The 22,444-nt window shown below is 31.5% G+C and overlaps 3 protein-coding genes across 4 annotated transcripts; all 3 read right to left on the minus strand.

Annotated features, from left to right (window-relative positions):
* Nucleotides 1-3,842: 3,842 nt before the first annotated feature.
* LOC131853173 (uncharacterized) lies at nucleotides 3,843-9,141 on the minus strand. 2 transcript variants are annotated; one of them, XM_059204001.1, is made up of 8 exons: nucleotides 8,907-9,141; nucleotides 7,896-8,060; nucleotides 6,694-7,031; nucleotides 6,109-6,274; nucleotides 5,554-5,649; nucleotides 5,102-5,200; nucleotides 4,724-4,935; nucleotides 3,843-4,202 (listed from the first exon to the last, which is right to left on the minus strand). In XM_059204001.1, exons 1-8 carry the CDS (start codon nucleotides 9,060-9,062, stop codon nucleotides 3,974-3,976), a joined length of 1,461 nt encoding a protein of 486 aa, XP_059059984.1. In that variant the 5' UTR covers nucleotides 9,063-9,141; the 3' UTR covers nucleotides 3,843-3,973. The 2 variants fall into 2 exon arrangements, with proteins under 2 accessions (XP_059059984.1, XP_059059983.1); XM_059204000.1 differs by having other exon boundaries at nucleotides 7,890-8,060.
* Nucleotides 9,142-10,402: 1,261 nt separating this feature from the next.
* LOC131853172 (organic cation transporter protein-like) lies at nucleotides 10,403-12,706 on the minus strand. Its single transcript, XM_059203999.1, has 2 exons — nucleotides 12,618-12,706; nucleotides 10,403-12,110 (listed from the first exon to the last, which is right to left on the minus strand). The coding sequence occupies exon 2, from the start codon at nucleotides 12,066-12,068 to the stop codon at nucleotides 10,422-10,424; it is 1,647 nt and encodes a 548-aa protein (XP_059059982.1). The 5' UTR covers nucleotides 12,069-12,110; nucleotides 12,618-12,706; the 3' UTR covers nucleotides 10,403-10,421.
* A 797-nt stretch (nucleotides 12,707-13,503) lies between these two features.
* Nucleotides 13,504-19,934, minus strand: LOC131853174 (uncharacterized). Its single transcript, XM_059204002.1, has 8 exons — nucleotides 19,718-19,934; nucleotides 18,747-18,864; nucleotides 18,003-18,108; nucleotides 17,044-17,191; nucleotides 16,134-16,226; nucleotides 15,683-15,781; nucleotides 14,648-14,862; nucleotides 13,504-13,742 (listed from the first exon to the last, which is right to left on the minus strand). Exons 1-8 carry the CDS (start codon nucleotides 19,865-19,867, stop codon nucleotides 13,523-13,525), a joined length of 1,149 nt encoding a protein of 382 aa, XP_059059985.1. The 5' UTR covers nucleotides 19,868-19,934; the 3' UTR covers nucleotides 13,504-13,522.
* Between the last annotated feature and the right edge of the window lie 2,510 nt (nucleotides 19,935-22,444).

Raw genomic sequence — 22,444 nt, forward strand, 5'->3', positions numbered from 1 at the left:
ATAATAATAAAGTTAATATACTTGTAAATTTTATATAAAAAAAAATATAAGTTTCTAAAAAAAAAATAAACAATAATAATAATTTAAAGTTGTATAAATTCCGTTGCGTCAAAAGTAAATTCTCATGGCTGCGCTATTGCGCTCGTCGATTAAGGACCTATGCCTTTTTTTTACAACACCGCTAAGATAAGACATTCGTCAGTGAACATTAGTATAGAGCGACTAAACCATTTTGATAATTTAAGTAATATTTAATTAATTTTGCTAATATATACTTATTTCTACGAATATTAATTTAAAGTTGTTGTTAAATATATATATATAATAATAATAATAATAATAATCTCAAGACAATTCACACAGCGCCGTCTAGACCTAAGTTAAGCTAGTTAAAGCTTGTGTTATGGGTACTAGACAACTGATACATACATACATAGATATTTTTTTTTTTCGTAAATACATACATATTATATATAGAAAACACCCAGACCGACACAAACAATCATACTCATGAATACAAATGTTTGTGCCGTGCGAGAAAATCATGGAACCCGCGACCATCGGACGTAAAGCGGTGTACTAAACCACTAGACCACCGAGGTCGTCAATATATATATATATATATAATATTTATTTTAGCATGCCAAGACAAAAGTACAGTTATGCTACAAATAAAACCTACCGCCCCCGCTGGACTATGAAAAGCACAAGAGCATGGTATTTCGTCACACTAATGGCAATTAATTGTTAAAATTAAAAAAGAGAACATTTTAGTATTTTTATAAACAACGCTTATCTGAGAGAAAAATGTAAGAAAATGTAAGACCAATTTTACTCTATGTTTATTTTGTAGTTTTTTTCTAAATTAAAATAGGGTTATTGTTTATGAAAATACCATTATTATTTTTACGTACATTTGTCTTGTGTTATATAGTGTATATCATCCAGTATGCAATGTGGATTGTAAATAAATTACCAAATTATATATAAATTATATTCCTTAATGTTTAGAGATATTTTATCCAATTTTATTTTATTTTACACAATACAGATATTTCTAAATTGCAGCTATTCTGTTATTATACTCGTTGGACTTTCATTACTGTACAGTTATGTCAAATAATTAGCGTGTTTGGGTGAAAAGTCAACAACATTATAAATGTTTTTATTTAGAGACTAGCTTTTAGCTTGCGGCTTCGCCCGCGTGAATATGGATATATAGGTTATCGCGCGTTTAAAGATCCGTGTACAGTATTGGGACGTTATATATAAACCTTCCTCTTGAGTCTATCTATTCTGTCTATTAAATAACAACGAATCAAAATCTGCGTAGTTTTTTAAGATCAAAACATACATAGATCTATTACATGTGTAGATGATATTTTAACCGGAAATTGAAGCCGTTAAAATGGTATTGGCAGATCAGTTGGAATCATCGGTATTCTTGGTATATAAGCTGGTTGCCCAGCTAACGTACCGGTTATAATGGTCTACAATTAAATTGTCTTTCAATTCATTAGTAAGCAATATATCCAATGGAACGCCATTGCACATGTTCGGCGGGCTTAAATTTCATGACTGGATCATGCTTTTGAGAAATTCCTTCCTCAAGTTTGAGCATTTAGTGGCGGAAATCACTATCTGTGCTTCCATAAAAATGAGCACTTTCAAATTTGTGACGTAGTTTTAAACTTTCAATTAAAGTCCATATGCTGGAGACGATCTTAATGACACAGAGAGTCTTTCAGAAATCTCCAGCAAAAATATAAAAGTAATCCCGCCAATGAGAGCAGAGGTGTTTTAAGGTCTTTTGGTTCTGTCCAAAATCTCTATAGCTCATGGATATTTCATTACATATAATCAATGAGGCGTCTTATAATAATTTATAAAAAGGTTTGACATTAACAATTAATTATTTATCAAGAATCGAAGAATCGGCCAACCAAGAACGAGAAGCTGCAATATCAGCCAATATCATGCGGCGACGTCAATGATCCAGCCGAACAGCAATGATAGCAGTTGAAGCTTTTTTTACAGACTTAGGAATGGAAATCCGACAACGCCAGTTGACGGCTCTCCGGATGGAAAGGCTGAACGCCGCCGCATCCGTCGCCTATATACATGAGCAGCCTCACCGTCCTTACCTGCCATGTTCATCCGTCTTCACATTGTTTCCCTCATGCGTTGCCATTCCTGAAAACTCGGGTTTTATTGTGTTTGTCATCCTTTAAATTCACTACCATATATATACACAGGTAGTCTATATAGATAGATATACATATACACAGATAGTATACCCTGAGAAAGGTCATAACTACTTTATAGTGCGAAAAAAGTATTGTAAGTGACGATTAAAAGCAGGAGATGAAAGGTTGTATAAAAGTATCGTCATTGTTTAATTGAAACAAAGAAACTCCTTTTTAGGTTATAATCTAAATATATTTCCTTTATTTGGTCAATTTCATTATACTCACGCCTGACGAAGTCGCGGACACACCTAATATACATATAAGGATGGGACCTTTAAATCAAAACAAAGCCTTGAAAACACAACTATTATATATAAATAAAATAATTATTTGCTAAGTATAATATTTAGAACAAGTGAATATGGCAATAATGTATCCGACTCTTATAATAAATTATATTGTATCTATTAATAAATAAACTGAATTAATATGTAAGAAGAATTAATTAGGCGTAAATTTATGTTATAGTAATTTCATCTTTTGTCCTTATCCCAATTATTTGTTACTCATATTACTTAAGGTTTTGGCTTTTAGTTGTACAATCGGCCAGTCATCCTGACATCAACCCTCTAGGAATAATATAATGAAAAAATATGGTCATTATTAGCACTTTGATAATTAAGATAAATCACATTATTTAAAAAAATCCGATTGTAGTCTCAGTTAAGTAGAAACATATCACATTATTAATTAAAATATTACAAGGATCAAAATGGTTCATACTAAATCCAGCACCGATTGAGCTACACGGTTATTTGCGTCTGTGTGCGTGTATTACTGTATGTGTGCGTAAATCCATGCGATTAAACCTAAAGTTGAGCGGCATCATTTTGTAATAGGCCTCTTAACACTGTCAAGAGTATTATTGCTAAAATAGCCGTGATAATAAGCATGTTAAATAGTAAAATAACAATTAATAAATAAAGGAATAAAGTTATTATATTACTTTGCCGTTTATTTTATGTTTATCATAAAATAAATTAAATATCTATTTGGAATATATTTAGTAGATACGAGTACACGTATTCAAATTCTAGTGATAAACAAAAAAATCTTTAACATTATTTGACCATAATCTTTATATAACTTGCAGAATATGATCGCAATATATCGAGATGTGTGAATTAAAACTGCGTGGCAGAAATCCACAGAATAACTAATAATGTGATGTCCTACAGGTAAGAATAAATATCATTTATTCTTATCTTAGGGTATTTTAGTTACTAATGAAACATTTTTATTCTAATATTAATAATTTTTGTCCCTGCCATCCACTTCAACGAATATGAACCGCAGCATTGGCAAACTACAGCAAAGTAGCAGAAACAGGATGCTTCTTGATGGGCAATTGTGTATTCTAAAACGGAGTAGATGAACACAGTGACTAAAAGCAGAAGTGGTTTAGGGTTACAGCAATCAATGCCTATGTAGAGTAGAATTTGGCTAAAGTAATAATAATGAGTAGGTCTGAATTGTTTTATTATAATTTATTATGTCGTAATAATATAACCAGTAGTGGAAATATTTATACCGTTTAATTTAATTTTATATAAAATACAGAAAAAAGTTTACAGTTACACTAAAAACATATCTGAGTAATATGTGGAAAAGTGACTAATACAAATCTAAATAGTTAAATGTATAAAAGAAGAGATATCTCTTCTTTATAATAATAAAACATCAAAAACTCATGGACTAAAAAGACACGTATTGACATGTATCTATTATTGATTCATTAATTTACTCAGTACTTCCTTTAACTCTATAGAAAATTGTGAAACCGGCAGAGCTAAGTCTTGAGTAGTAGTAGGCGCACTTTTGTCTTGAACAACATAGTCTGAAGGTACCACAAATGGATGTTTCTTTTCTCCTGAAGCGTACATATCTTTAAGACATTGAGGCATTGGTAGGTGAGGCCGCTGTTCAAGCCATTTTTGAAATTCTTTTGTTGATCTGAGAAAAATATTTTTTAAGTAATGTAATAAATATTTCGATTCAAAATAGAAAATTTACTACCTTTTAACTGTTTACAAAACCTCTTACTAACAACAGTGATTCACAGAAAACTTAATTACTAACGACGAGATCCATGATAAACAAATATTTATCTATACATAAACCACAAAAATAAATATGTTGTCAATATAGGGAGTAGTCAATAGATTATTCTGTAATTTAAAGTTGGAAAGTCAAGATTTGAATTGTAATGGATAATACGGTAAAATAACCCGAAATTGCAGTAAAATTTTAGAACACAACGAGCTCCAGTGACCCTAATATACCTACGTAAGAATGTAATATCACGTTTGTAGGCAGCATTTTCTATTGATTTATTTTAGGCCATAAGCTTCTTATTCCGTTGAGGTGACAGTCAGACATGCTAGCTCTGACATGTTGCATTTTGAATACTGTGTTTATAATTCGTCTAAACAAATACTATAGAAGTTATAATCTGTAAAGAAAATAATACTCACGTGAGATGCTGTATGTCATCCCAAACACAAGCCATGGAACGCAGATCCCCGGGGATCTTAACAGAATGCCACATCTTCTCCGTGTTGTTCTTAGGTGGGATGTGCTTCATCTTCAGTGGTAGTACAGTGCCGAATGCCATTATATGCGCTGGACTTGTTTCGGCATGAATATCGTAAGCAATCTGTCGGGTTAAAACTTTTGGACACGACGCCTGCAACAAGGGCAAACAAACTTTATTGGTATCTTTCAGCAGGCACACAATATATTAAAAAAGACATTATAAGTTATCAAATATTTAAGATAAAAATTATAAAAAAAGTAAAATTGTTCAACATTTCATAAGTTACTTTAGGTACTAGATACTACTAGGTACTTACTTTAGGTTCGCCAACATATTTTGCAATACTTTGTAAGACACACGGAAGTATTTTCGGATCCAAAACCAAACCTCGTGAGGCATGCTCGTCAAACCAAACCTATAAATAAATAGATTAAGATAATATTATTACTTTATCTTTAGTGATATCAAAAAGTCCCCTACTTATTTTGGTTACGCAAAGAGATCTAGAGTAATAAAGTCTTAAAAAAAAATAGATACCTGCAGCGCGTGCTTTTATGTTGTAGAATAATTAAGAATTGTTTCTTTAAAGAAACAATCTGACTTGATATATTAAGGTTTAGTTTTATTCACTTGATCATAGAAGATATAATCATAGTAAAAAATAATATAATAATATTAATTTATAGTAATATTATTATAGATAGAATTTTTATTAATAAATAATAAAGAAAACGATATCCCTTTACAAAATATAGGTACATAATTTACCTGGAAAAGAGACTCAATATCTTCTGGTCGTTTAATTTCACTTTTGAACTCAACGTTGCCTAAATCTACCCACCAATCATAAAACTCTTTAGATATCTGAAAGTATGCAAAAAATATATGCGACAAGATCCAAGTAAATGTATGATAAATTTTTATATAAAAATAATTTGGCAACCATACTTATTGTTTTTTCGCCTTACCAAAAAAATACCCCAGAACCATTTTTAATGTCGCAATTAGTTTGGATGAAAACGCATTATTGGATGCAATGTATAATAAAGTAATATATTATAATATGTTCTTGGAACTTATTTTGTGTGAAAGTTACCTTTCACACTATTTATCCAAATTATTTAGTGTAAAGGATATTTATTGGGTCTTCCATAAATCAGCCTGGCAATTAGTAAATCGTTTTAAAATAGCTGAAATAGGTGAGACAAAAGCTGAGAGCTGTGTCTCACCTATTTCTTCGCCATGCAACTTATTTTGTAATATGTTTTTGGGTTGAAGGGTGAGATTGAAAAGTTATATATTATTATGTGTATAGATAATAACTTTTTTGGTCATGATTTCAGCTTTCTTACTGAATTCATCAGAGGCCGACACTTCGTAAGTTTTCTGCTTATACTTTGATTTCCACTTGATCATGTCAGTTTCAGATTGATTGCAATAGAGCATGTCAAAATGAGGGTTCTTTGTATGCCTCTGGTATGGACTTCGGCTGAAAGTATTACGCATAATGACAAAGATAACTTATAAATGATGAATAAAGCGTTTGTCCAAGTGTAGCCAATCAGTGTCATAATTTAGACTCCAATAATTCTACGTCATATTTCATATCTGTAATGCTAATGAAAATAAATATAACAATAAGGGAGTCGTGGCCTAGTTACTGACTGCTTTCCTGATTTTCGCAGAAAATTCTAAGATAGCAGAAAACACAGTGAGATTTTTATCAGACTGGAATAGTAGACTAGTATTGGAGACTGCCACGACAGATTCGATTCAAATACGGGAAAATGTTTCAGTGAAATGTGAGTATACTGTTTATTATGATGTCTATATTTAACATTGCCTCTGACTACTTAATCTAGTATAATATCCGTAAAAGTATGTTATTGTAAATTAATATATAATTACAAAATGTATTTGCTAGCAGGGTGAACAAGTAAATCATCACTTGAGTTTGCGGATTCGTCGCTAGCCGATCGTTCTGATTTGTACAGCTTACTTCTACTAGAGTATGTTCTCATTATAGTCTTCGACAAAAATTTGGAGAAAGATTTAGATATTGTTTTCGAGAACATTTTCGAAGTTATTAAGGATTTCGTTCTTGAGACAGATTTGGAGCGTGACACCATTCTCTCATCACTTTCCGCCACTGAGGATACACTCCAGTAATCTGATTCCTCTTCTTCATCTTTTTCTTCTAAAGATACTTCGAAGTCGCTCATAGAAAACGTAGGCCGCATATTTACCTGAAATCGTTAAACTAAGATTAGCAAATCCATACAATATATGTATATATAATGATGTAGTATAATACTAAAATTTACAGGTAGTTAAAAAATATATAATATAGTTAGACGCAACAAATTTTCTTCATTGCATGATGATATATAGATCTCTTCTGATAATTATACTTCTTAAATAAAAAATATCACTACTATTGAGATTAATACGCAATTTTATACTAATACAATGAATAAATAATAATTATCCTACCCTAATCCGTTACAAACAGTATCTTGTATAATATTTAATGTAATGTAACTTCACAAATTCTAGGATATTGCTAGTACCAATACATATATTTGACCATTAAAAAGCATTCCATTTACACAGAATAAATTAGAAGATATTCAGACGAAATTGTTTTGAGAATTGTTTCGTTTCCTTTTTAGCAATTACGCAATGGTGATGTTTCGTTAAAAGGAAAACAAAATGTGCACATGTTACCCTGATATAGGTGATATGTTTTAAGTTGATAATATTGTTATTAGAACATAAACCTAGTAAATCTGTTGAGCTCTTTACTGTATTATTGTTCAAATCCAGATTACAATAGACATAAGACATTTAGGATATTTTTTGTCCTAATAGTACAATTTAATTATAATATAGCCAAAGCCCATTCACGCGATATCTCAATTTTTAAATCAATATATTTTGAAATTATGTGATAATAATAATAAATAACTTATATAACTTCTTTTATTATCGTTCAGTTCAAGCTTTTTACTAAAAATCAATACAGACTAACATCTTCACCGCAATGGATTATATCTACTTAAACTCATGTGTAATATTAATTATGAAGTAAAAATAAATCTCACTCCTACAGAGGTTGTCGTCTTGTAGTAATGCTCAGATGCATCCAAGGAGGACGTTTCAGATTTCGGTTTGTATTGTGTCGCTTCAAATGGTAAATTAAATATTTTAGCGATCCTATGAAACATGATTGGGCCCACCAGTTCTCGAACAGTATCGCATTGTGTTTCCCAGAACTATAAAATAAATGCAACTACTTTATTATATTTCAACTATTATCAGCAAATATAACTTGATATTAAAGTGTACTTGTTGTAGGTGTGAATTCAATTATACATCTACTGAAGTATCAGTTTCAGTTCAGTGATTTTTATATGGACCTGGAATGACAAACAAACTGACTACTCGCCTAATGGTAAGTAGTAATCATCGCCTATGTAAATCAACAGAAGCAAGGACAACCCCTCATTATTTTATGACGCGCGTGGTAACCCCTCATGCGTTCGGAGAGAAAGGGATTGTTAATAATGTAGACACTAAGAACCCCATGGATAGCAATGTATCATGTCAGGTTGACCTCCGCGCGATTCCTCCTCGATCCTAGCCAACGTATGCCGATAGCGCAAGCGGATACACCATCGTCCAATCAATCCGCTGTCCAATTCAAACGGCGATCGAAATTACGACGGCATGAGCCGACGTTTGAACCCCTAGTGATGCCCTCAGAATAAAGTCGTATAGGTACTTCAGGTGGGAGTTGACATTAAGACGCTTTCGCGTATTTGAAGTGCCTTCTGCACTCCCCTATCGTCCGGTGTAGTTGTAAAGACCAGTTACGGCTAACAGCATTAAAGTAGTCAGAAAAAAAACCTGCGTTGCCTTACCAGAAAACTAAACCATATTTCACCCTTTAACCGAAATACAGAAAGCTGTTTTGTGGCTAAAGTGAATAAAGTAAGTGAGACATAAGTGGAGGTGACTTGCGTAAAGTCTACCTAGGCTATACCCTTATTTACCAGTCAGAACTTAGTTGAATCGTCTATTTATCGTACCTACTGATATTTAGATATATTAAGACATACTTGATCATCCTTATACGATAATTCTAGGTCCCGCATTACATTCTTCCAGTGTACTTTAACAGAAGCCTCATTTTGTTCGTATCGCGACGGAGTAATAACCCTTATGTACTTCGGCTTACCCCAACTTTTAATGAGGGACCTCTTTCCGCAAGGCATCGTGTAAAATTATTAAATGCTGTTATAGCTAATAAATAAATTGATGAAATTGTTTTAAGTATCAAATATACGTATACAATAATTTCTACGTTTATTATTTTTAATGTCAACTTGTACAGGTGTCAGTAACATACAGGCCACTTAATACTACAGATATAAGTAGGTAGCTGGTGAAATAAATCCAGTGAAGTATTTGTATAATTGTATACATAAAAACTAATAAAACGGCGGTAGACCAAAAAAAACTAATACCGTTTATTTAGGAACCGTGTGGTTACATTTCATGTAGTCTTTATGAGAGTACAATTAATTTGTATCTGCTAATTACCTAAATTTCGTATTTAGAACAATAGTAAAAAACAATTTATTTATTTTTAATGCTTTATAGTATCAACATTAAAATCAGATATATTGAAAAATAAGTATATTAATAGATTAAAGAAAGAAGACGGTGTACAGAAGGCGGTCTTATCGCTAATGCATTCTCTTCCAGACAACCTTAAGAAAAAGAGAGTATTATCACTACATAGTCGCAGTCGCTATCTGTCCATCCCCTATGTATGCTTAAATCCAGTACGCAACGGATTTTAAAGCGGTTATTCTTACAGATAGAGGAAGGTTTATATATAGATATATAAATACAAGTACACCCATGCGAAGCCGGGGCGAGTAGCTAGTTAAAAATAAAGTACACATGAGTGGAAATAAGTTAACAAAAATAAAATAAAAACATTCAAGATATAGGTATAGGTTTAAAATGTAGGCTAACTTTGGAAATTGTAAAAGTCAAATAATTAACTCATTAGGTACGTAGTATTTATTTTCATTTATAACTTTATGAACTCCTACAGTCATTGGTGGAAATCTTAATTTTGCCCTTAAATATTCCTAAGCAGAACATTTGTACATTCCATATTTTTCGAATTATTATATGACAAAATAATATAAATCCTATCTAATATGATGGGTATTTAACTAAAAACTTTTATTGTAAAGGAATACGATAAAATTCATACTATTTTAGTCCAGATACCTGTGCTGCCATCTGGGAAACTTTAATGTTATTAAAAAGCAATATTTCAAGCAGATCGCTACTTCCACTATATTCGAGCATACAAGGCGAACGCCATCTAGCTGATAACTGCCAAAACTGCCAACACTTTTGTTTCATAATAGCTTGATGTACCTCAATTGAATATATAGGTGGCACTAATATTCTTAAAGATATTTATACCGAAAATGTTTCAATTTTTTTTAAGGAATAATAAGATTATGGATATACTAGAATTAAATTGTTTAATAAAATATTTAATGTTATGTAAAAAATAAAATATACACTATATTTATAACAAAACTTTATTATAAAACTGTTACAGAATGGTCAGGTTTTCCTAATCGTTCCGCATCTTCGAAAGTATCAGGTACATTCAATCCAAGGGTTTCAGGTTGTGTAAGCGCTAATATAGCAGCTATAATAGCCATTGTTCCAAACAACATAGATGGTATTCCAGCCCAATAAACAGCAAGTGGGGGCGTTAATGGCGCTAGGACTGATCCAACCCGTCCGACCATAGACGAAAACCCTAAAAACGAATGCCGATGTCTTGTCGGATATAGTTCAGAAGTGTAAAGATACAATGAAGTGAAAACAAGACCTGTGCAATATTTACCAAACAAAAACAAAAACATTGATAAACCACGCATGTCTCGCGGCGTGAAAGCAAATCCAATACAGCAAAGTCCACATAGAAAATAACCTCCGAATATAGTGATCCTACGACCGATTCTATCTAAAATTAAAACAGCTGTCCAAAATCCAGGTATCTCTATAGCGGCTACTGCTATATAGTTTATGTACATATTACCAGATAAACTAACAGAATTTATGGATAAACCATAATATATAAACGTTGTTGTAATCCACATAATAGGTGTCGTACAACATCTACGTAACATTACCTTCGATTGTATAACGCGGAAAAATAAATTTTCGTCTTTATCTTTTCTATTACTTGATTCAATTTGGTTAGGTATAGCTGTAAGCAAGTAGTCCATAGCTTTGTCAGAAATTGTCTTTCCATTTAATCTAGCTGCCCTTTCCAGAGTAGCTCTAGCTTTTTCCTGTTTATTTTTACTTAGCAACCAGCGATAGCTCTCTGTGACTATCCAGTAGTATGACACGAGAAGGAAAACTGGTGTAGACATAGCTAAACTAAAGTGTCGCCATTCTGGAATAGCCGACGCTACTAATCCTACAAGTACCTGCCCAAAACCGAAGAGAGAAGACATAGTTGCACTGGTTAATACACGAAATTTAGGTCCCACTATTTCGGCAGCTAAAATGTAGGCTGCACTAAAAATTCCACCGCCAATAGCGGTTTGTAAAAATTGAAATGTAACGTACATTGTATAGTTAACTGAGAATGAGCGTATAAATCCAGTAAGCGCTAAATTAAACGCAAAAAATGCTATTGAAACTCGTCGCCCAAAATGATCTGATATATACCCTGCTAGGGGGAGTGCAATCATGGCACCGAGACTATTGAGAGTTCCTGCTAACGCACGCAACCATTCTTTACATGCCAAGTCAAAATCGTACACAACAGAATTAGTTTTTAAAAACACATAACTTTCACATGATATTGTAGTGTTTCTGTCAAACCATTCCGCGGGACAATAGTCCTCGGTCGACTCGGTAATGTTCACAATACTGGCGTATCTGCTGCAGTCGTCGAATCCGGATGAATCAGTGGGCACAGCATTTTCTATCCAAGGAGGGTCATAAATAGGCTGTGACCCATCACACTCCGGTACGGCACATCGATGAGGAAGCCGAGCGGCTGTAAATATATAATCTGCCGCCATAAATGCCGAAGACATCGACGGCAATGCCAATAATAACAAGTTGATTATTTGATATTTTCCAAATTGTCCAATTTCGGCGTTCAACACATCCTCGAAAACAATTTGTGGCTCACTTTCACTCGATTTCTGTTTTCCACTCATTGTGATACATGCGCGTGTTTTCGAATTTGTATTTTATTTAAGCTAAAATGAAATTATAATACAATGCAACATTTATATACTTTATCTCGCAACTATAAATGCTTATCTAATATACTCTGCTTACAGATAGGTGAACCATTATAATATTATCAAGCAAGACTATGATTGTAAGATGCGTGGCAAATTTACGCGTACTATACGTAACACCTACAGGGGGGGAAGATATTGTTAGTAAGAGTTATGAAATATAACATACTAGCTTTTAACTGGGGCTTCGCTTGCATTGAATAAAAAAAATGTTTTTTTTAAATAACAATTATCCTATGTTCATCTATAAACTCCAAGAAAATGTGTACAACATTTCATAACATTTTTAATGATTAAGAATTAGGTCAATCTCAATACGTTGAAACTGGTGTGAATAAATTATGACGAAGTCGTCTCGATGGACTAACTGGCCTAACTGAATTCATTCTCATATATATCTACTTGTTTCCCACTAGCTTAAAACGTTAGCAGGTGGAGCCTCGTTAAGTAGGGCCGGCTCACCTGCATGGGCAACCAAAGCCGGGGTCGGGTTCGAATGCTAACATAGTGGGACTGGGCCGCGGGGTCTCTTATTATGCTATGACCGCGAGAAGGAATTCCGCTTTTACCAGGCAGTACTCTGGCTGTACCCGTTCATCCAACTTCTGAGGCCCTCCCTGATTCATTTTCCACACTAGAAGAAGATAAAGACACCATTCCAATATCACTCATCTAATTAAAAAGACCTACCTACATTTTAATCTTTTCGGTACTCTCGTTGCTTTCTCTCATAGAAGAGAACAACAAAGCAGCTCTTAAATAACTATCATCATCATAATATTATAGATAAATAGTATCTCTTTCTAGATTTTATATAATATAAAATGTAAGTCTTTTACGAGTGCGACCCACTTTCTTCTCTTTCTCTCCTTTTATTTCGTAACATACTGGAATGTTATGTTATTATCGATTATAATGTTTATTCTAAAATCAAATTATTAAATAAATATGTACTTCGGATTTTTTTAATCTCTATATATACTCAGACCTTTTATGTCTGTACCTGGAACTAAAATAATTCAGATTTGAGTCTGCCAATGCTAATAGTTCTTGAAGGTTAATAAGGTTATAAATATGTAATTTTCAATCACATTCAATCACAAGTTGTTATTGTATTATTATAAAAATATATTGTACAATTAATCATCGAATAATATTATATATGTACTTATATGTTGTAAATTAATTATAATAAAATAAAATTATATAAAACTATAAATAGTAAACTTCAAAACAAACAAAAAAAATGGACACGGTACCCGCACAGTGAACGGTGAATCGGTGAATTTTAAGAAGTTCGTCTTTTTCTATACTAAAAAAATAAAAAATAAATCTATTTCATCTCCATTGTAAATTTTAATTTGACATTAACTGGAATCAGCTAATTGTGATAGCCGACGTCGTATGTGATCAATCGGAGCCGGAGCTTCGTTTGGCGATGCCGGCGGTGGAGTGGCGCCGTACCCACACTCGAAAGTAAGGCGTGCCTCCAGCACGGCGGGGTCGAACATGCCCAGGCTGCTTAAGTATGGGGCTCTGCGGTATTCTGGATGGTCGATCATCCAGCGACAATACTCTTTAACACTTCTGGAAAATAATAAGAATAACCATTTGTAAAACTCAATACGAATGCTATATGTACTACTGACATTCACCTAAAAAGCCGGTTGTACTTTATGTTGTAATGTTAATTCATGTTAATATTGGCAATGAGTAGGTACTTACTATAGCGTTCTGAATTATTAAAATTATTACAAAGTAATGCACCTATTAGTAGTTGTATATAATAGTACATTTTACGAATAATATAAAAACATTATGTAATGTAATTTTGTGATAAAAAATAAAAATATTAATTATTATTTCTGGTTCAAATTAATATTACATATTCTTAATACCCATACTGTCACGCGAATGGTATAATAATTTCTTTAGAAAAACCCTATTTATTTGACTTTAGGTAGAATTAACACGCGTTGCACAAACGTATTTAAATGTAACTGACTATTCATTTTATACAAGCTAACCCGCACAACTTTGTCTTCGTCACATTTGTATCGTTTTTGCAACATTTCTGATTGAAGCCAGATTCTATTGGTTCTAACGTGATATTATGTAGCCTTTAGCCTACCTCGATAAATAGACTATACAATACTAAGAGAGTTTTCAAATTCGGAAAAGTAGTACCGGAGATTACTCCGAACATACAAACTCACAAATCTTACCTCTTTATTATATTAGTATAAATAATTATACTATGTATAAAAGATGTAGTAATTTTTGTGTTTGGCCATATAATAAATATGAGATAATTAAGCTAACATAGTAATCTGAGCTAATTGTTCTGATTAATTATGTAACACTATTATTATCACATAATCAAATTGAGACAATTAGATATCATAATAGTAAATAATGAAGATATCTAAAAAGTAGTTGACGTACATATTTTTATAATTATTATTTATACTTCAATAAAAATACGAAATAACCTAAGATTTGTGATGCCTTCCCACACTGTTTTCAAGGTGACTAAGTCTTTCGGCACATATCGAGAAGATCGCCACAGAGTCTTAGTGTTGTTCCTCGGTGCTTTCCATTGGTCTTGGAGGGGAATACTCTGGGAGAATGCTGTCAGGTAATCGGAACGTTGCTCCGCTTCAATATCCTTTGTTATCTCTCGTTCAAGCGTTGCTTGACGAGATTTCTGAAAGAAAATCACTGGTTACCTTTTTTGTCTAAACACAAAATTAATTGTTAGTCTTGTTGCGATGTATAGTGAGTTAAGTTTAGCAATGTGTATAATTTAACCGACTTGAGTTTATAAATAGTGTTTTAAAGACCAAGTCCAAATTTAAAATACTTATTAGTAGAATTACAAAATATAATTAATTATTAAATACAACTAGTAAACTTCTGTACTAGTAAAATTCTGTAACTTAATTATAGGGGGCGAAATAGCTAAGAGCCAATGATTCGAAAGTACAGGACGAATCTGTTTAATAAATTAAATAATGAACAAGACTTTTATAATTTGGAGGGCCTTATCCGATGAAATTTTCACCGGCATTTGATGGTATAATTATTTAACTATACTACTATGCTACTGGTATTGTTTCCACGGTATCACTGATAGTAAAGGGTTGCTGTAGCCTATGGACGCCTGTAACGTTAACGTTTGCAAAGAAGAACTATTTGCTATACTTTTCTTCAAAGTAAAAATTGTAGCTACATGGAAACTTTACGAATTTCTTTTTATGTAATTATATTCGGGATCTAATTATATAATTGGAATAGAATCTATCCTAATTTTTTGAATTTTTTATTAAATGAATTTTTTATTTTTGCTATTTCTAGATTAAAACTTTGTTAATTTGTCTAAATATCCGTGAAAGAAAGAGAAAAAGTAAAAATATTGGTTCTAATCGTTGGCTTTTGACATATTTACAAATAAGATGGTACTTAGGTTATTTGTAAAACAACGAAATCATTTAGTCTAAACATATGCGGCACTATAAAACTTTAACCTCTGGATTTCCGGTGACGACTGCAAGTTTTTCCTCGACGGATGGCAATTCTTTGGGCACCACTCGCAAGCTGCGGGCTACGTGGGTATCAAATTCTATCTGTACATAAACATACGTATAAAATCTACGATGAAATTAGGTATTGTTGACAAATAATTAATAGATTTTAAGATTATACGATGCTGTTTCTTAAGATAAAAGATAGCCTATGACAATGACAAAATATATCTGAACGTCAAATATAATTACGATCCGTTTAGTTGATCAGAAATTAAAATGTAACAAAAAATATGAATTAGTATAGATAATAAAGAAATGTATACTTAACCGGCTTTGTGAATTACTTAGGTATACAATATTTCATAGATATGCAATGTTATTAAAAATGTATCCTCATACTTTATTCATGGTTATAAATTTACGATCCTATGTTAAAATAGGTAAAAAGTACTTGGAATAGTTCCTTGATAGCTTTCGGCGTGAACAGCTGTGATTGTTGGTCGCCACCCAGCTGTTTCATGTATTCGCAAAACTCCGTTGCTATCTGAAAATATTGAAATATTTTTAAAGCATTTGTATAAATTTTGTTAAACGTACACAAAAATTTTAAAGCACATATATGTAACACACTTATCCTTAAACTCCTATTTATAGCTATTATTTGATTCTGTTATTATTGATTTATTTAGTAATTCTTTGAATATATTCATTCATTAATACTAATGAATGAATTTATGCAAAGAATTACTATACGTAAAAGTTAGATTTTTGCCATTTGGTTCGAAAACATTTTCTTACATGTAATATATACCATGCTATACGTGATCAGAATGATTAATTTAGTCGACAAGCGACATTTTTTAATACTTTATGTTCAACATTGAAAGAAGAACTCAATGCGTATGGGTAGGAAATTAATAACACCTTTGGAAAATATTGATATAAATGGTCGTCAATTGATTATTTTTGTGTACTACGCATGTGAGGCGAAAATCGTCTAATAATGTCATTCTCTCTCTCATTCTTTCAATAATGTTTTACATAGCTTATGACGAGAATTTTACCTCATTATAGGTAGGTAAATAAAAACTTATAATAATGTATTAATTACTCCTTATTATTTACATAGACAGTACTATAAAAATACTAGCAACTGCCAGCAACTTCGTCTGTTTTTAGATCAATAACTTCCTCGTGTTACAAATCTATTTTCACGTCCAATTACATTAAAATCCGTTCAGCCATTTAAATTGAAAGGTAATAAACACACATTCACATTCATAATATAAGAACTTATAGTACGGACTACCTCTATACATATTTATATGTTAGTAAATGATGTCAATGTTTTTCACCAGTACCCTATCTGTGAGATCGTCAGCCTTCCTAACGAGACTTTTCTCCTCCTCCTTCTCCGCTTGGAGGTACCTGGTGGCCCACGTCACTTGCTCACGCTCCGGTTTCTTTAGGAACTCTTGATGGATGTTTGGCTTGTCGTCTTCCTGATCACTGCAAATAATAACAGAGAATTCTTTTATTTATTACTAGCTGCTACCCGTGACATTGCCTGTTTTCTACCCACAAAAAAGTATAGCCGTCCTGGTGGTACAATATATCTTCACATTAAATTTTATTAAGATGTCTTCAGCCATTTAGTTGCGAAAAGGTGAGAAATAGACAGACATATAAACTGTCTGTATATATAATTTTAGTATGAATAAGTGACTGTATGTACAAATAAAAAAAAGTAAGAATATTCATACCTAATAGGTGCTAGGAGGTAACTACTAAGCAGCGTGTAAATATTTTATCTATCTAATGCTTAATACTTACTACATACCTACAGTCATAATTAACCTTGTGAAATGCCGACAGAAATTGATAACAGTGCAAACATTGTTATTTCATGAAGTAATTATTTGTGCATTTTCTAGACACGTAAGTAAAAAAAAAAGAAACTAAAAGCGTGTTCGAATAAATATATATGACAAACCGTGATTGATATCGTTCAAATTTCTTTGTGTATATATACCATGACAAATTTAGTTATGACATATTTAATATTTGGATAGTAAAGATGGAAATTGATTCTTTTAGGATTGTACATTATATATTAACAGAAATTTAAAACATGAAAATTAGAATATAATTAAAGGATATACCTTCCTAGAGTCCGGTAAAAATCTAATTAATTTATCTGGCCTAAATTTCATAGGTAATCTAAAGGGTAGAGGTTAGGTACTACTTAAAATCACTCAAATGCATGTTTTTTTTGCGCTGTTCATATTATATATGTATTTATATAGAGTATTGATCTTACCTGGAACATAGTTCCACGTCGGTATCTGAGTCTAGTTCTCTATCGATATACAGACTTTTCCTGAATGACAGCATAGGTTCTTTAATAACTCGTCGTGCACGCTTTTCTGTAGAGCGAAACAAGATATATGGAAAACAATGCACCGATTTGATACATTCTTTCACTGAAAGGAACATTGTTTTAAAACGATATAGGCTATATTACGTCAATATATAAAAACTCATAAAGATATAAGCACTTCAATGGAGACGATAAGAGTCACTATTAAATATTTAAATACTTACTATTGACTCCCATGGGCTATAATATAATATTGATTATAGAACTTGTTAAAGCAGCAGTTACAAACAGTTACTTTCGTTTGTTTAAGAAAGAGACCTGTAAAAATCTTATTTAAATGGTCACTAATGGTGAAGAACGTATAGCACAGTTTTATAAACACAAGAATTTCACACCCGTACTCCAAAGGTCGGTTTATCTCTTAATTCAATATCTTATTAGTATGAAGAACAATATCTAGTCAATAAAATAATTATTTAGAGATTATTATACTAAGTATGTAAATCCTTAATACCTATAAAATAAAGTTATTTTGATTAAACACGTTACGTTGTTTCCTGATAACGACAAAATTATTTTATTGCTATTAAATAGAAATTAAAATATCTAATTGTGTATTATAATATATGAGTGTCATCTATGTAAACTAAAATAAGTATGATATATATTTTATTATATGATTACCTTGAAATGGTTTACTTTGATCATGTCGATCGGTGACGACAGGCATATTTAATGTGTTACAAACTTTCTTGTACAATTCATTGGGCAACACCTTCGATAGACTTCTGCTGTCTTCAATCTTAAAATATAAAATAATAAAAACATCAGTGTGATCAAAATTGTCGAAAATAATCGACGTTCATAGTGAGTTATATGTAATTTAAGTGGTAAAGCCGGTAGGTACATTCTCAAAAGTAGTAATGTCACAAGTATTCTAGGTTGAATAACGATGAAATGAAAACTGCGCATGAATAAGCTGATCTCACCTTCCCCCTTAATTATAAATTAACTTAATGACAAAAGTGTAATATCAATTTTAGATATAAAACTATTATCGATTTATGTCAAGCTATTTTATTTATTTAAAAGAAAGTAACAAACACTAGAATACTTAATCAGCACCTATTATTTACAGCACTTATTAGTGGTCATCTGGTATGAATGGACCGTTATGTATCTATGTATTTTAGTAGGTAATACTTGACTTTTTGATCCTTTGAATACATAAAAGAGTCAGTAAATTACATTATTAAACTGAAGATAAGAAGAAATAACATATTTTAATCAAATAGAAAGTAATCTTGATATAAAATACTATTGAACATACAGACATACTAAATTTAAATTATAATTTAATATATCTAATTAAATTTAAAGCTACTTATTTATTACCTGAATTCTATATTTTAAATTAGATCACATATGACTAATATTTATATTAAATTAATATAAGAAAACACTATTAATAGTTTATTTTACATTATTTTGCATATTTAAACTTAGAATTCTTGCTACTAGATGGCGCTATACCAATTTTCCGCACAGAGTGAACAATCACAATATGTCTTATGAATATAGTTTTTTTTACAAGCTTAGTGTTATAAATACTTAATGTAAATAAATAATTAAATAATTTAGCGAAATAATCATACCGTCGTTTTGGTTGTTGTATCAATTTCATTAAATACATTGGTCCAATACTTCTTGTTTGTATGTAAAGCTTCGGCTGCTTCATATTTAGAATTTCTAATGTTCGGAATTTTACGTGGTATTTTTGATTTTTTCTTGGACATTTTGTGCATGTAAATCCTGTAATATTTGACCTTTATAAGACCACATAGATTTTACATCGAGTAGGTTGCACCACAACCGGTCTACACCGATGAGTTGTCGACAGTATTTCAAGAGACTCAACGCAAACACTCCTCATTTTATGTAACAGAAATCATAATTCAACTAGAATGGTCACTACCTAAATAGTGTACTTAATATTTTATATTCTCTATTTTAAAAGACACTATTTGGAAAGAAGTTTCAAATAACTTAGGTAAATGATAAAATAAATCATATAAACCATCTATCATTTCATTCATTTTTTTCATACAATGGTGTAAGTTATTATAAAAAAGTTACATAAAACAAAAATCTGCACGGTAATAACTTGTACAAGTATACATAATTAGCTGAGAAAACTATTCCATTTTTTGTTTCCAAAGTGCCCTTGTCTATACATTTTTCAAGTCTATAATTTGTTGACAACGTTGCTATTGCTACGCTTCCACGTGTTATAAAGTAGAATATAGACTAATATTTGATATATAATACATACAACATAACACAATTTTCACTCATCTATTAGGTACATTTAAAATACAGCATTGTTTGTACTAATTACTTCCCCTTTTTTTCTTTAATTTTTCGTATCTGTATGAAACATCGGTAAGCAATTAATTCATTAATGTAATATCTATAAATTAATTTTTATTACAAAATATAATTAACATACACAGAGTTAAAGTTTCACCTATCACTTATATTTAGTATATTATCCTAGTGATATAATCTTAACCCCATATGACATTAAAGATCCGTTCATCCGTTTAAAAAGATAACAAACACTCACACAGACACTTTTGCAATGTTAGTATCCAAGAGAACATTATTTATCTTCCGTAATTCTTTTTTTTTTGTGTGGTCTTCATAAACGGTCGTCCAGAGTCGAGTTTGATCAATAGTTGCGTTTATCGCAGCTATCGCGTTTGTAGGTGCTACCTGTTTTGTTAGTGAAACTACATTGCGTTACATTTTAACGCGACAGACATGCATTTTCTATATATTATGTTTTTTTTTATAACATATGACAAATGAGCTTGCGGCTTACCTGTTGGTAAGTGATTACCGCTCTTGAGTACCCGCAACATAAGGAGTATTGCAAGTGTGTTTCCGGCCTTTTAAAAAGGAAAAAAGTTTCTTGAAATAGGGTCTAAAAATTTCTGCGAGTTCGCTGCTGTCCAACAGACAAAAATATGTCCTAATATTATTGTCCAAAAATAATTGTTAGACACGTCACATCACTTTGCAATACACAACACATCCATCATTGCAATATATTTGCAATGATGGATGTGTCTAACATTTATTTTATTTTTATATACCTACATGAGATGAGTAGAAATATTATAAACGTAAACAATGGTATATTTTCATACTTATGCCAAAAGGATTCCAACTGCTGATTTAACTAATTAAAATAGGTAAAATGTCCAAATACTGGTCTTCTACATATGTAAGTAGATTTAACAAAAGTTTCACTATAAAATAATGACTAAAGCATATTTTTTCCTTGCATTTTTATAATATACCTAACATAAGTTCTTTAAGCTAACCTGCACTGAAAACAAGCACTGTAGGTATAGTGACATGCTGACATATGAGAGTATAAAGCAATGGACACAAGTTAAGCACTTTGTACCGTATGTTACTTGAATTACGATGCCTGTCGTTAGTATGCGTTAAAGGCTTCTATGGTAAGCTAATTTAAGATTATGTACTTCGAATTAATATAGATAATGGTGTAATACATATATCCATGCCTGAACTGTTAAAAAATAAATATAAAACTGATTTTAAATTATTAAAGTGGACTTCTGTATGCTTTTTAAGGTAATGCGTTTTATTATTCAACTATAGGTACTTTACTGACTTCGAGAACAAAAAACTTTCATAGTTTAATCATATTTTTATATCAATGTACATGCGTGTATTCTTTGATGAACACCTTTACGATTGATCTATACCAATATTATAAAAAGGTAGAGTTTGTATATTTGTTTGTTTGAGGTAATCTCCGGTTCTGTTTAACCGATTTAAAAAATTATTTCACTGTTAGAGAGGTCCATTATCAGAGTACCGGAGAAGTAATAAAAAATGTGGCAAAAATATTCATTTTAAAAGATACCGCTGCGTACGCAACGTACACGGTTAAAGTTACGCAAAAAAGATGTATATCGGAATTGTTCTCTAAGTTCTAAAACAGAGACATCGTAGCAGTATGCTTATTGTAATTAGCTACAAATATTATTACATATATACATAAACTACATACTAATAACCTGTATGGAAGCAGACTTGGCAAGTTTATTCAGACTACAATTGAGTCAGACTTCAAGGCAACCGGCGCTTAATGCAATATTATGTAAAAGCGAAACGCTAACTTAGCATAACACTATTTAACTTCACCCTCTGATAGTCAAATGAGGATTTCTGATCTATTTAAATCTTTATTATTGATTGTAATAGCATCGTTACATGTTAGATTTATATATGTAAGTACAATCTAAAACTATTATAATGAAATAAAAAATATATGAAAAAAACTA

Source organism: Achroia grisella, unplaced genomic scaffold (genome assembly GCF_030625045.1).
Source record: "Achroia grisella isolate CSIRO2021 unplaced genomic scaffold, CSIRO_AGI_Agris_v1 utg900, whole genome shotgun sequence".
NCBI lineage: Eukaryota > Metazoa > Arthropoda > Insecta > Lepidoptera > Pyralidae > Achroia > Achroia grisella.

What these genes read in the sequence shown, in the direction of transcription:
- LOC131853173 (XM_059204000.1), bottom strand. Translation starts at nt 9,062, where the DNA reads ATGCCTTGCGGAAAGAGGTCCCTCATTAAAAGTTGGGGTAAGCCGAAG. An exon ending in ATATTGAGTCTCTTTTCCAG is followed by an intron (nt 5,201 to 5,553) that starts GTAAATTATGTA and finishes ATTTATTTATAG; the next exon opens with GTTTGGTTTGACGAGCATGC. An exon ending in AATATGTTGGCGAACCTAAA is followed by an intron (nt 4,936 to 5,101) that starts GTAAGTACCTAG and finishes CCCTTGTTGCAG; the next exon opens with GCGTCGTGTCCAAAAGTTTT.
- LOC131853172 (XM_059203999.1), bottom strand. Translation starts at nt 12,068, where the DNA reads ATGAGTGGAAAACAGAAATCGAGTGAAAGTGAGCCACAAATTGTTTTC.
- LOC131853174 (XM_059204002.1), bottom strand. Translation starts at nt 19,867, where the DNA reads ATGCACAAAATGTCCAAGAAAAAATCAAAAATACCACGTAAAATTCCG. An exon ending in GACGTGGAACTATGTTCCAG is followed by an intron (nt 17,192 to 18,002) that starts GTAAGATCAATA and finishes TATTATTTGCAG; the next exon opens with TGATCAGGAAGACGACAAGC. An exon ending in CTGACGATCTCACAGATAGG is followed by an intron (nt 16,227 to 17,043) that starts GTACTGGTGAAA and finishes CAATATTTTCAG; the next exon opens with ATAGCAACGGAGTTTTGCGA.